The sequence below is a fragment of the Gavia stellata genome, chromosome 1 (genome assembly GCF_030936135.1).
Source record: "Gavia stellata isolate bGavSte3 chromosome 1, bGavSte3.hap2, whole genome shotgun sequence".
NCBI classification, from domain to species: Eukaryota; Metazoa; Chordata; class Aves; order Gaviiformes; family Gaviidae; genus Gavia; species Gavia stellata.
In genome coordinates this window covers 108,792,565-108,807,555 of record NC_082594.1, presented here as the reverse complement: position 1 = coordinate 108,807,555, position 14,991 = coordinate 108,792,565, and the positions used below count along the sequence as shown (strand labels likewise).

At 34.6% G+C, this 14,991-nt stretch overlaps 1 protein-coding gene across 1 annotated transcript in view; it reads right to left on the bottom strand.

The window, feature by feature from the left end:
• The window catches only part of TMPRSS15 (transmembrane serine protease 15), a 57,367-nt gene that overhangs the window by 20,189 nt on the left and 22,187 nt on the right, over positions 1-14,991 (bottom strand). The window contains exons 12-19 of the mRNA XM_059820072.1: positions 13,132-13,269; positions 11,713-11,862; positions 9,249-9,351; positions 8,594-8,744; positions 7,243-7,384; positions 2,318-2,407; positions 881-1,006; positions 276-407 (exon numbers count right to left, since the gene is read on the bottom strand). Of these exons, the coding sequence (XP_059676055.1) occupies positions 276-407; positions 881-1,006; positions 2,318-2,407; positions 7,243-7,384; positions 8,594-8,744; positions 9,249-9,351; positions 11,713-11,862; positions 13,132-13,269 (1,032 nt within the window). The remainder of the gene's footprint in view (positions 1-275; positions 408-880; positions 1,007-2,317; positions 2,408-7,242; positions 7,385-8,593; positions 8,745-9,248; positions 9,352-11,712; positions 11,863-13,131; positions 13,270-14,991) is intronic.

Below are 14,991 nucleotides of genomic sequence, written 5' to 3'. Positions count from 1 at the left end.
ACATTTGAATAGGTTTTGGTCAAAATACTGAGTAAATTTTTCACATAATGTCACACAGAGTTGCAGACATTGGTCCAGTTACACTAAAGCAACAAAAATGTCACTTTTCATGCTAGAAAACATAAAGTACAGATGGCAACTGCTAGGCTATTTCTCTTTAACTTTTTCATATTTCTGTTGATCAAGGACTGAGAGTCACTTTCCACTCTCCACTTTTTCTTCAATGTATCTAACCAGTGGTATAACCTCTTAAATACAAGGGTTCATATGCTTACCTAGAAGGTAGCCAGTAGTGAAGTTTGCAAGAAATCCCTTCTTTGTTACAGACTTGTCCGTAAGGAGGGTTACTGTCATCTGGTTTGTTGTAGAGAAGATATCTGACAATGGGTCTTGTCCTGTATAGACAGCTATTCTCCAGGAGAACATGAATACATTTAAGCTATTTTGTTCTTATGTATTTCAAAATGTTTTGGGTTCAAAAGCAAATACAGCTACCACATGAATACAGTTATTCCTCCAAATCTAACTGCTATGAGCCTGCAATTATCAAAGCTCAACCCCAAATTCTACACACCAGTATAGAAAAATAAGGTTTGACTAAGAGGTTATATTTCTCTTTGTCCACATACATGAGCAGTCTTATTTATTGAGAAATTAATTTCATTTGGATTACGTAGAAAGATGAGTGTGTGCAAACATTTGGAAAATGTGACATCACATACAGTACACTTTCTCAAATTTTCCTCCTAATTTTGGAGACCCAAAAATGTGAAGAATTGTAGAATGAAATTAGAGAAAATGAATTTCCTTTATATCATATCCATGAGTTTGTTCCAGGTGTCTGGTTACATTCATTTTACTACCCAGTGCTGTTACTTGCCCAAAAGTAAGGAATTTGGTCCTCTGCCATCTCTGACTTCAACTACATCATGAATATTTTCCAGATCAAAAACCTGAAAATGAAGTTGAATGTTTTTTCCCTTTTCAGCATTTAAGTACCACACACCTAGAAAATAATAACACACACACACAAATCACCTTTTCAGTTGTTACATTTACTGTGTCATTTTCATGTTGAAGGACTGGGGGGCGGGGGGGGGGGGAAGTATCTCTGTTAAAATATTAAGAATCACCCAAGAGACTTAGAAGTCTAAATCTCATCTTTAAAAGCAACTTATGCTGTCAAGATCCAAAATTCAGTTGACTGTCATTCTTTAAAACACTTTTGAATAACAGATTTAGGCTCCTAACACATACACACACGCGTTTTTTACCATTCCTGACAACTGTGAGTTTCCTTAAAGTAGCAAAGCTAATTCTTTTGTCACTGTGAAAATATGACAAATAGTCTTGTCACTTAAGTCTCATTTGATAGTAAGTTAATTTCTATAATCAGTCACAGAAGCCTGTCTTTCAAGTTAGATGTCTTTTTAGAGAAGAAATATTTGCTTCTGTTTAACCTATGCTTTATCATATTTAATCTGTGTAAGTGTGGATACTATGGAAATCTTGTAAAGAAAGTAAAAAAAACCCAACTGTTTTGTAATCTGTTCATAGAATGAAAAGTATGTTCTCACTAGTAGGAGACTCATTTAGGAACTTGTGAAATTAATATCTAGAAATGAGAACCATATCTCAAAAGGGACAGAAACACAAAATTACAGCTCTTGTGATTAGCATCCCAACACAATTCTCCAGTTAAAGGTGAAGTAATAAATAATTAAAATTTCATTAAGAAGCAATGACAAAGTTCTCTTCCTTGCTTCATCCATCAACAGCACATAGTGGACCACCTTCAAACATTTTCACTTTTGCCAGCTGTAGCTTAATCTAAATCAAGTAACAACAGCAGAATAACAGTGTCTTTTCACTAGTATGTTAAGAAACATTCAGTGAAGAGAGGATCCCTTGCAACATGCATACACACATTCTTTGCCCCTAGTAAAGGTTAACTATTTAACAGAAGAAATGATGATACTAACCTGGCAAATACATTGAGGTGTAATGGTAAAATGGGGACTTTCAGCACCTTGTCTGTTGTTGCATTGACATAAAGATATTTGACATAATAGGCATGATGAGGTTGGCCTGTCTGAACCCATTCCAAGGGATTATGCTTGTCTTCATCACTTTTTAATCAACTGGCACATGATTCCTTAGCTTCTGCTAAGTGCCATATAGACTTAATTTAAAAGATCCCACTGTATATAGCTTAGATCTTTTTTGCTTGACAGCATCTGACTTGGGAAAGCAGATTTAATACTTCTACTTTTATATGGCTAAACTTTTCCTGAAGATTTTCAGAAGAATGACTTACAAAAAGCTTGATTAGGGTAATTGTTTGGAAAGTTTTCAGAGCTGAATGTACTGTTTGGCTCCCAGAGTTCAACTGGCCCTCCACAGTCAGCTGAAAAAGAAAATATTTGAAAAATATAATTAAACTATTGCTTTTGCAATCTGTTGTAGCAAAGATAATTTGGAAGAAGTAATTTTATGAAGAGGATATTCAAGCTAAATTCATCACTGTAACATTTCAGTTACGGTGCCATTGGTATAAAGCTTGAACAGTAAGTTACAAGAAGCCAACACTCCGGTAAGAACAGAGAACATTGAGGAAACAAGGTGTGTAAGAAATTCACTGTCCTTATTAGTTGCAGTGTCTAAGTCAGACCTGCTGACACATACAATTGATGCCATGGTGTTATCTACAGCTATAGTTCATATATTGTTGTTTGTGAAGTGCCAGTGCCCAGGTGCGCAACTGTATTCATGATGGTGCTATGAGAAATCTTCCCCATGTAGTTAGGGGAAGGACAGAGTCTGTCCTCCATTTGGTGATTATTGGTCTGCAAGCTGTGCACATGACAGAAAATATGAAGAAAAGAATGTGATACAGTCAACTGTATAATTTACTAGTACATTAATATAAAAGCTAGAAAATGTCAAAGAAAGAAAGCCCTCCCGTCCCACAAATATAATCTATTTATGCACTTAGCTTGTATGCCTTGCTTAATATCTGATTGATGTTCTTGCAGCATTAGCAGAGATACTGAAGTATAAAGCCCATTTTATCATCTAGCAAATAAACTTTATAGTAAAAAAGCCCTTTATAGTAAAACTTTAAAGTAAAAAACTTTATAGTAAAAAAGTTTTGATTTCATCAGGACCCTAAAAACTTTTACAGTTAAACATTGTAAATGGTAAAAGTAGCCATTTGCTTTTTCCTTGAAACAACTGCTCCAATAAGAAAGGTCTTTATTGTAACTATGTATATGCACTTATATATATAAATGAATAAAATTTATTTAAAAGCAAATAATGTAGATATGTATTTACACACATACACGCTCACACAGAGAGACATAGCTAACTGTATTTTATATATTCAATATTCTCTTTCATATATAGTTTAGATAGTGTTTTACATCTGAAATACATCAGCTTCATATTCCAAAACTTTACTTTTTATTGAGAAATATTATTTATTTTCATTTCAGCTGTACCATCAGAGTGAACTTTGGTGTTTTCTCACTTTTGTTCACAATTACTTTGTTCAAAAGTAAACAGTGTTTCTCCACCTGCTTCAGGAAATAGAATTTAAGGCAGAGGAAATCTACCTTTTTTATTGTTGTTTTATTCTTTGAATTAAAATTGATTTTTTTAACTTTCAGACTTTGGCTAAACTTTAACACTCACCACCACCACCCCTTATGGCTCAGATTTTATATTTCATTATGTCTGTCAGTATTGCATACTCTGAGCCACTTGGTTGGGGACTGCATAATCTACAAGTCCTACTGAGTTTGCCCGTTGAATCCCACTGGGAGGAAGCTCCACTAAATACAAGAAAGATTTGCGCTTTCTCACGACAGCCATCTTATAGAACTTTCTATTTCACCAAATCACTCCTGGCAAGAAAAGCCAAACTCTCTGAAATGAAAAGGAACTGTTAACAATCACACACTAACAAGTATATTATGTTTCAGCCGTATGGCTCATAATGAGGACTACTACTACTTTCTGTAGTTCTGCCATTAACAACAAATAAAGATTACATTGGCTTTTTTTATGGAACATTACTGCATGTACAAACAGACACACAACTATTGTAAAGCTGTATGCAGAATATATGATTCTTAGCCAGTATCATTTGATGATATGAGCAGAGCAAAACCAACTTTCTTAAAAACAGAACAGGGGCAACTTATGATGCAATCCGATATGGTGTTAACTACATGTAAGGCACATTAGTAATGATCTTCTTTCTCTCGCATGGAAAAATGATAGAAGCAATTGATTTTACTCATGTCCGGAAAAAATGTTTTAAAAATTTCCAGTGATCTTTAAACACAAATTTATACGGTGTTATTCCTATAGCTGTCACTCGTTAGAGAACCAAACAGCAATCAGCACCAATAACCTTTCTCCTTTCATTGAGCATAATAGATGATTTTATCAACATTGTAGAAAATGATATATGACCTATTCATAAAAAAAATTCCTCAGTGCTGTGGCCAAAATTTTAATTTATATTGACATACACATCTGAAGTGTGGAATCTACACTGTGATTTCCACACTGTTGTTTGTGTTAAAAGACAGGTTATAAATTACTATGAAGATGAAAGCAATCTTTGTTTTAGATGAAAGTGTAAGTTGACAGTCTTGTGCAAAAGACAAAAGCAAATCCAGCTTCCCTATCCCACCACTGAATTTTTTTTTTTTACTTTTCATTGAGCTTTTTTGGCACTGTGAATGATGCCAGCGCCTCTTACTGAAGCTCTAAGTCTAGCAAAAGAAATTGGCTCAGCTCAAATTCTTTCATCTCTTGTTTATAGACATGACATTTGTAGTGAAATCATTAGTGTTAGTAAACTTGCACCACATCCATCAAAGTAATTTCATACTTCTTTGAAGATGATTGATAACATACACTTTTTTTCAGCAGGTTACAGACAGCGTATACGTAGCATGCCTCAACAAAGTTATGCAAACAAGTTAGTTTTTCCCCAGCGACAGCTTAGACTGTGCTTTTGTATCATACTGAAGGACAGTATGGATTTTCTCTAATCTGTTTCATAAGGAGTTATATGCCACATGACCACTTCCTTTTTTTGAATGTTAAAACTTTATCACCATATTTTGGGTAGAGATCTATAGTTTGAATGACATTTCTTTGGTGTTTTGACAGCAGCGCTCAGCTACTATTTACCGCAGGGTCATTCTACCACTAATCATTAGACTGATGCTAACTTGTGAGGTGTGTTTACCCACAGCACCTGAAAGATGGCTGGAGGTGGCAGACATCAGCACCTCTCCACAATATTAATTTAATGAAAACTACAATCGAGTTCCAAAACTCATTTTGGTAAATTATGGCTGAAGTTACTAGTGTTACTAAAATTTAATTTTGCTGACAGAGACATCTTGTTGAAATTTACCTCCCTGTGTCTCAGGATGGAGCTCTAAAACTGAGTTTTGCTTTTCTATTTAGAAGGTTTTGTTTTCTTACTTGTCCTGATGCAGGATATTTAAAGGTGATAGATTTGATAGAATGACAATATTATTACACAGTGCTTCAACATGAATACAATGCAAACAGTCTTTTTCTATTATTTTAAACCGTCTTTATCTACGATATGCTGTCAAGAGAGCAACTAGCTCTGCTTTGTAAGTGACAGTAAATATAATAGGAGGCAGTCCTGGAACATACTCACTGTTTCTTTTAATGGTTTGAAGCCATCTGTGAATAAGTCTTTTGTAGAAATCTCTTTTTTCCCAAAAAGTTCATGCCTCTTTCACAATAAATTACAAAGCCCTATCAGATATTGTAATGATTTTTTCCACAAGCTCTATTCATATTTGTACCAGTTTTTCCTTTGAATGTGTGTGGACCTGGTTAACATCATATGCAATCTTTCTTCATTGTTTTATGTACATTTTCCAGATTTATAATGATGGCTACAGATATTTTTAAATATTTTTCTCATTGAGATTCTTCTAACTATCTCTCTGAATCTGAAATGTTTTGAGGAAGCTTAAATCTCTGTGCTTTCCTCTGAAAGACTCTGCAATATGATGGGTCTGGATGAAGTTGTACAACCTGCCTGGAGAAGTGCATATGCGCTATAGGTAGAGACGTTTCATGTTTCTTTAACTTCTACTTGACTTGGAGAAGACGGCAAAAATGTGCAAACAAAACCAACCCTCCTCCAGTTTCCCACTGAACCTGGGATTCAGAAGAGGTACCAAGAAGATAGTGAGATGAAATGAGATGAGGCCCCATCAAGCAGGAAAAAAGCCCCATACATTATTACTAGAGCAAGCACCTATTCATCACTCCTGTTTTACCACAAGTAGTAGAGTTAGCAAAGGCAAAATTGAAGAAATCAGGCTTAGGTTTTGACACATACCATAATTCATGCAAATAATGAAACCTCTTATTAGATCAGGGAGTGGCAAGAGTCCTTTGATTGTTTTTTTTTGTCCACTCATTTCCCCCAAAACCAGAAGAACTGCTAACTGTCCTTCTGTCCTTTCTGTTTCCCTATTTAAATTTTTTTCAAAGCAAATATTGCTTTCTTTTTCCTTTTTAATGTAATCAGCTATAGTAGGACTAACAATACAGCCAAATGCCTGTTAGAAAGAACTCATTCATTGTGAGCCTTGTTCCAGATAATACCTCCATTTTGGGTATTAGACACTCACATGTATTGTGCTCCATTCTTAAACAATTCTGGCACTATTATAGATTCATTCCCTTAAATATGGGAGTTTTCAGCGTGCATGTGTTCTCAGAGCTTCGTGAATTTTTACTATTCAGACCTCTAGTGATATTATTATGTGACTTTGCTCATTCTCTTATTCCCCTGCTACATTGCTTGTAATTTCAACTATAGAGGTTATAATCTTCCTTCTCTTTCTTCTTCCTTCCCCTTCAGTGGCTTCCTGGAAGCTTTACTAATTAAATCTTTTGGAGACAAATTCTGAATTCTTTAATTATCCTCCACTCTTCAAGTTTTGGAAGATACTGTACTGATAGCTTAAGCTGTGAATCTACCAGTTCTGTTGTTATCAACGGAGCCATGGGCAGGGAACATGATCCCTAGTATGTTATCCTGAAGATAATTTTATAATGCTGAAGAAAGAATTTTGTAAAACTGAAAGTTGAAAATTCTGAATCACTCATACACAAACACAGTAATAGGAAATGGCAACCAACTCTAATTTAGTGTTTACTTACTAGGAACTGAAGGGACAGTAGTAACAGTTGGAATCACAGTTGCCTCTACATAATTACTTTCATTACACTTTCCCTTTGTCAGGCCAATGTCATCCAAGGCAATATCACTGGGACCACGCTTTTTAAAGGCATCAAAAATAACCTGGAGTTCATGAAAAAAATCAGAATTTTATAATTTAATGAAAAAATTTTCAGCTTCTTATGCTGAACCATTCTGTCTTCTTTCTTGAATGCTCTTAATTCCACTGTAATCTACACTGGTGCTACACTTGGAGAAGAGCATTAAGGATGAGACAGGATGCCTCGCAAAACAAAACAGCACTATGCAAACCGAGTGGATCATTCTAAAGAATGCAGGAACTTCTTCATATAAATGATGAACATGATTTAAAACTCTTCAATAACTTTACTTTTTATATATAAATACATGTAATTTTTGAAACAGAAATTCTGTATCACTCATCTCATCACTCCAAACGTCTCCTGATTGAATGGCATATCTCCATGAAAAATTGAAATTAATCTCATTTCTTCATTATTGTGCTTTAATATCCATGTATTTAAAGTAATCTTGCTACCAAGGAATTTGTGCTGGTGAAATACAGCTAGGTATAGCACTCTTTCTGAGATCATAAAACACGCATTTGCTGGAAATCTGATGCAGCCAGGCCACAGATGCATTTACTTCCTCAGATGGTAAATGCATCATTCTGGCAGTGCTTTTGCATCAGTCAAAACTACTATAGCAAGACAAGCCAACCCAAATACCTATAAAAAGAAATTGTTTTCAATAGAGAGTTGCTGAAGGAATTGTCTAGCACAAGTCTCTTCCTTCTGTTTACAGATAAGTCAGGTCAGTTTTTAACTATGTGGTGCCAAATTAATTTCTGTCAAATTAATTTCACTTTCAGTGAATTATTCTGTAATAAATTAGTGAAAATCCTGCTTCAGAATCTGAAGTTACTTAATTTAAATCTTCTCATGGCTAAGTGCTTTGTATCACAGTCACTGTCGAGATTTTGAACTCCACATGAGATTTTAATAGGCCTTGAACACCCTTGTTTTATGGAAAGCTCTCTTTCGTGATAACATTGATTGTCCCATGACAATGTTAAGGCTTTCTGTTTTTTGCAATAATAATAATATTTAAATTCCAGAGCAGGGAAGGAGGGATGACAATTCAAATGGGGACTCCAGTCTTCTGCATGCTAACATTTATTTGATGGCATGCATTAGTAAATTGTACTAGATACTACCTTTGGAGCTGTGGATCATAGGGTTCATTTGGCAGAAAACTCTGATATCGTTTTAACTAAAATAAATTTTAAAAAGAACTAGCAGTTTAACAAACCTTAAAATCAGATGTTTCGTTTAAAGTTACTTGTCCGTAATTCCAGTTGTTTCCATAGTTGCCTTCTTTCTGGAAAATGATCTTTTCCAAACCATGCTCATTACTTATGCTAACTCTCAAACGGTAAACATTAGTGCTGTACATGAAATACCTAGAGTGGGAAGAGCAATTTTGCTATTATTAGAACAAAGTGAGATTTCATTGAAAAATACCAAGCTTTTTATTTTATAAACAGTTTTATGGAATTAGGACTAATTTGCAGTGAGCATTAAAACTAAAATTAATCTTATGTTTAGATTACACCTGGAAGTTTTACTTGGTACTTTGCTGTATTTTCTGCAGAGGCCTAGTTAAGCTTCATGACAAAAAACTTTTCAGGGTTTCTTAATATCATTTCTGTATAGAAATTAATATTGGATACAGAGTGAAAAAGAAAATTCATTAAAGCAAAGAAAATTCATTAAAGCTAACTGCAAGAATCGAACCTACAAAGGAGTCAAAGTTCCAGGCCTGGAGTTGAGACTGATCATGGAAACGCAAACAGAAGCAGGCTTATATTGCTGGCACACTGACTTGGATTAATATTATATATGAAAGAAAGCTATTTGGTTTTATTCTTAAACAAAGTGTATGTTTAGGAATTATGTAAGAATACCAAAAGCTTAAACAAGATGGTTCTGAAGAGACTAAAGGCAAACTCAGAATCCGGACTCTCTCTTCTCCAAATCCAAGCCCTGTGGGTGTTGAAATATAAAATCCTGCAAGATAATGAGCACATTTTAGTCAGTACAGAATTATTGATTTTTTCTTTAAATGGTAGTTTTTACATTAAAAATAATATCAATAATATCAAGCACGAATAATGTTGCATGCTTGGAAGATTCCTGACACAACAAATGTGAATGATTATCCCAAGTTATATTCATCAGTCAACACCATATTAATATGAGCTTTTAAGCTTGTTGGACACTTTTCAGACCTAGACATGAAATGGGTAACTAGTCCTTTTGAAGTCAGTGGGAAGTCTGCCTTTTATTTAGTGAAGGCAATGATTGACCTGAGCGATTTCTACTTAGTTTATAAAAATGTCTTCCTGTTTGACATTGCTTGTGGTTTTGCAGAAGAATTTCCTGATATTTTTATGATTTTTATCCACATAATAATGGGAAATATGGGTTGAATGTTGATGGGGGTGAGAGAATGACTACATGAATATTTTATAGCAAGGTGAACTATTATAAACAATAAAAATATATTATTTGGGGAAATTGGGTTTTTAGCATTTTCTTAGTTAATTCCTTGTAGCTGGGAATTTGGACTTCTTGTTGCCATATTGAAATATAATGTGAGGCCAGGCTACAGAAGCATTGTGATTTGTCATAAGAAAAGCAAAATTAGGCAGAGATAAAAGTCCTAAAATAAAATTCTTTCTTTATTGAAATTATGGCTGTAATATTAGATTTTATTTTATCTATCTATCTATCTATCTAATTCATATATATGCAAATATTATATTCATAGAATCTACAAATAAATATAAATATGAATATAAATGTAACTGTAAATATAATTCTATCATTTAAATTATATATACTATATTCTGTTATCTATACTTCTAGATTAGCTAGCTTTTTCATGTGGGAGGTTAAAGTACCTGAAAATTAGTCTGAAATCTGAATCAGGCCTTTCGTTTCCTGTGTTGACTTAGAAAGCATGCATTAAAATATACATGGTGTCTAGCTTTAAGAAAATTAGCACAGCATTCTTTCTCAGAGAAGGTCTTCTACAGTCAGTTGCAGTTTTCTGTCTTTGTTTCATCAATCCTCTGAGCATTCAGAATCAATTGTTGACTATGTATTAAGTCTTTTGCTTTTCAAGAGCAACAAACCAAAAATACACTGTCTCATTAAATGTATGTAATAGCTAAATATTAATGATGCAGCTCACATTTTTACTTCAAATGCAGGTCATAGAAATTTGAATATTCAATATAATAGCAACATTACGTATAGCAACATTATATACATCAGCTTAGATCTAGCACAGTGAAACAGAGAGAATTTTCAAGAGAGCTAGAAATCATCGTCTGTTTTGTTAAACAAATTATATGTTCTTTCACCTGATTTGTATTCTAGGAGTCAAGTGGGAAGATAAAAGAGTGTTCTGAAGATTGTTTAGAAAATGTACATTTACTCAGAGCGAGGTGAATAATTTCTATCCAATAACATGCTGAATAATATTTTTCTTTTCCTGGGAGTAACTTGTTCCAGAATAATTTGCAATTTCTCCAGTTATTTGTCACTGAATAAGTTCTGTATAAGTCTTACATAGAATACATATAAACACTGCAAAATCCAAATTATGTTAATTAGTTTGTGCTGGACTGACAAATCAGCTGAGAAAGAGTTTGTTTTTTCTGTTGAAGCAGAAGAAAACTTCTGGAGTCTAATTCTGGGATAAGCATTCATGATACCCATTCAAAATCTGATTTCTCTCAGTATTGTCTTTTTAATTAAAACCCACATTTGATATGATCAGTCTTCCAATTAAGTTGTTTTGCTATAGCAGTTGCTGGAATGTTTGTGTGTTTTGCACATATGTTGAAAATCAGTATGTTTGGTGTGTGATTTTAACTGGGACACAGGTGCCCTATGTACCCTGCAGGTCAACTTTATGCTAAATCAAAATTATTCTGTGACAGCCATGAGGATGTCATCAGTAGATAGAGATGAAATAGAAGCGATTTCCCTAAAATGTAACTAAGCCTGTTTGTTTTTTTAAGGTAAACATGGAGTTATTTGACTTATAACACTGTTGCATAATAGAGATTCCTTTCTTGGATAAGGCACTTCAGCATAGTAATAGCATTGAGACTTTTCAATACCTCACACTTTAATCACTTTATATATTCCTTTATTTCTTCTTTTAGTTTTGGTATACTTCCACAAGATGGCAATTAGTAGCATAAAATGTTTTGTCTGGTAGCCCTGACTCATTTTTACAGCAGAATAAAATTACATCGCAATAATACTACTATGAAGAATCCATCGTACAGTAGTATAACAGAAGTTAAATCAAGCTTTCCCTTTAATCTGCAAGCAACTTGTATTTGATCTTACCTGACACGTTGCCAAATGTATGATCAACATCAGGACCACTCATAAAGGGAAAGGTAGGTCCCTGAACTCTCTCCCAGTCTGAATCATCATCTAAATCTTGTATCCAATAACAAAAGCCGTCTTCAAAAGTGCAATTGACTTTTTCATAATCTGTGAATAAAAACCTCTAATAAATAAAAAGGACAGAGATGTTAAGTATTTTCTCAGAATTACATGATTGAGTGATGAACAATGTAAATTTTTAAATATGTTTGAAAACTGGAACCCATGGTAACTCAATTTCCTCTTCTATGCAATGCAACATAATTACTCAAATAAATGTGCCATTTGTACTTGCTAACAAAACACTATTGCTGTAGGTGGACCTACATACTCTTGCAATCATTCATCAACCTTCTTTTTTGGTCCTTCACCAGAGATATGGTGGGGCAATGAGAGGGGACCCCTTACATAGCTAACACTAAGGGCTAACTCTGCTCTTTTCCTCTTTTCTTTGCCAAGGCCTGGATTGATCCAGTTGAAAGGGCTCCCCACCAGAACTGAATGCTCAGAAGATAAGTGATGTGCTCCATGCACCAAGGATGCCCCTTTCCTTGTCCTTCTCCTTTGCTCCTTCTTTGCTCACATATATTTGCTGCAACATCCTCATCACTTTGCTTCCCATGGTATTTTGTTCAGTGTCTTTTCACGGTGCCTTGAAATGCAGGTCAGCCCCCAGCAAGGGCTTCCACATAACAGGAGTTTGCTGGCACTTTGGATGCTTCCTGCAGCATATCCCCTCCCAGTCACATCCCCTATTCACATCCTGCTCAAAATTTACCAGCTGAAGAAACCTTCAGTAGTCCAATCTCCATCTAAATTTTTAATTTTTTTTTTTTATAAGAACACCAATGCATGAGTAATATTGCTGCATTTTGTTGTCACTGTAGATCTACTGCATCTGGACTTTTTTCAGTGCCTATTTACTGAAGTTGGCATTTTCCTGAATGTTAGTTTTACTATTTGGGACTACTACTTGCGGCAATGACGTAGGAAACCAGAAATTCTGGAGAGCAGGTACTGTCAGGCAATCACAGAATAATGATTAGTGTCAGTGATTCCACAGCGTTCATTAGTGAACAAACTGACTGAGAGGAATCTGCTGGAGATATAGGCAGAGTTTTACCTATTTAAACAGATTAACTTTGTAAGGCATCACCCTACTACTAGATACAAGCTTGTAAACCTGTGGACAGTCTTATTGAAATCAATTATTTGATCTTTAAAATAGTATGAAATTTCTCAAAGTGGATCTCGTTAGTGGACTGAAACCCGAAAATATTTCTTCCCTTTTCATCTCCATTTTGTCAAACTGAAGATATAGTTTCACCAAACTTTCAGGATAACAAACAAACACACACACACAAAAAGAACACTTACTGTTTAGTTCATTTGCATTAAATGTAGTGTACGTTGCATTAAAGCCATTGTAATTTTCAGAATAATCGGTTATAAACTGTGCTGTAGCCTCATGAGAAAAAATGTAAATTGTTTCAGGATTAGTCCCTGACAGAGAAGCTGAGAACAAATAAAGAATAATATAGTCAGAAAGAAAACAATTCCATGTGCATTAAAATCCCCAGTGCTGTCACAAAAATACAGTGGATTAGCTTTTTGAGTCTTAAAGAATGCTTTCTTTCTTGTACCGTGATCTTGCCTACAATAGCTTCAAAACCCTGAAGGCATTTAGCTGTTTGGCTGCCATATAAGTATCCTGCATAACCCGCCTCTCATATCCATCAATATGGATATCTGCTAGTGGAGAAACGCCTTTTATAGTACACATATTCAACACTATAACATTCATATCCATGCTTATTATGCTGTAAACGTTCTCAAAATTTACTGATATGCACTCTGAAATTCTAGAATCACAGTATTGTTTACATATTTTTATTATATATACTTAATCTCACAGTTTAATAATTAGCACATACACTCAGAGATATTAAAAGAATAAGAAAACTGTGAAATTGCATAGGAATTTCATTTTGTGATGAAGGCACATAGCACAGAAACAATTGCAATGTTCTGAGAAGCGACTGGACAGGGTGCTAGATAATGTCATCTAGGCTCCCTTTTCCATGAAAGGTTGAACCAGAGGATCTTTCAAGGTCCCTTCCAATCTGGGCGGTTCTATAATCATATGGTACAAAGTATTTGACTTTAAATTCTAAATTAATTTAAATTCACTCATATAAATTCTGTATGTGTGAAATGAAAGGATTGATATAAGTCATCATACCGTAAAATAGTTTCTCCTACATCTAAAGCTGATATGATGTCAGGCAACAACAGTTAGACTAGTGACTATATTCAGGATAAAGAAAATCCTGACTTCCTCAGTGTTCTGTGAAAGCTTTGCCTCCCCTCTTTCTCTTCTGAAGTCCTTGCCCAATTCTGCACAGATAGAGAGACTTTGCTTTTCTGAGGAGGAGCTATTTACCTACTTGTAATACAATATATTTGAAACAGTGCCAAATTATTAAGGAAAGACAATGGGCATCATCTTTCACACTTAATTATATGTGCATTATTTTCCTTCCTCCTTCTCAGGTTCTTTTACTTACGTAAGTGGAGAGTCTTAATCTGAAAATGTCTTGTAGCCCTTCTTTCCTCTACATTTGGTATTTCCAGTACCTGGAAAACTACCCCTCAAACTGCAAATTTTTAGGGAATCCACAGGACAGTCTTTAACATTGTCTTTGTGGTATTACTGGTCATCCCCACAGTAGTCCTTAAAACCATGTAAGTTAATGGTTGCTGCAGAGAATATTATTGAAGCAATTTCTCATATGTAAATTGATATTCCAAAAGAGAGCCAAATTCAAAGCAGTACTGAAAGGGTAGAATTTCTCCATTCTTGATTTTATGAGTCTTTTACTATTTCTTATTCCCATTCTCTCCCTGCTTCCAAAAATAAGGATAAAAATAATATATCTTTCTGACTTATCTCTATATACTTATTTTCAAGTATATGTATTCCACCCCTGATGGAATTCAGCTGGATAGACTGAGTCTTGTGAAAAATGGGCAAAATCCCAGTTTTCCAGAATAGAATATAGAGACAGAGATAATGTATCATCAATATTTCAAGGTCTGAGGAAAGCAATGTCAGGCTTGTAATGAATTTCAGGGAATATCCTAGTACTTCTCCCAACAGCTTAATTTTAGATACTTTCATTTTATGTTACTGTGTGCAATGTAACAGGATCTTCTGGCAACATATTTCCAATGAAA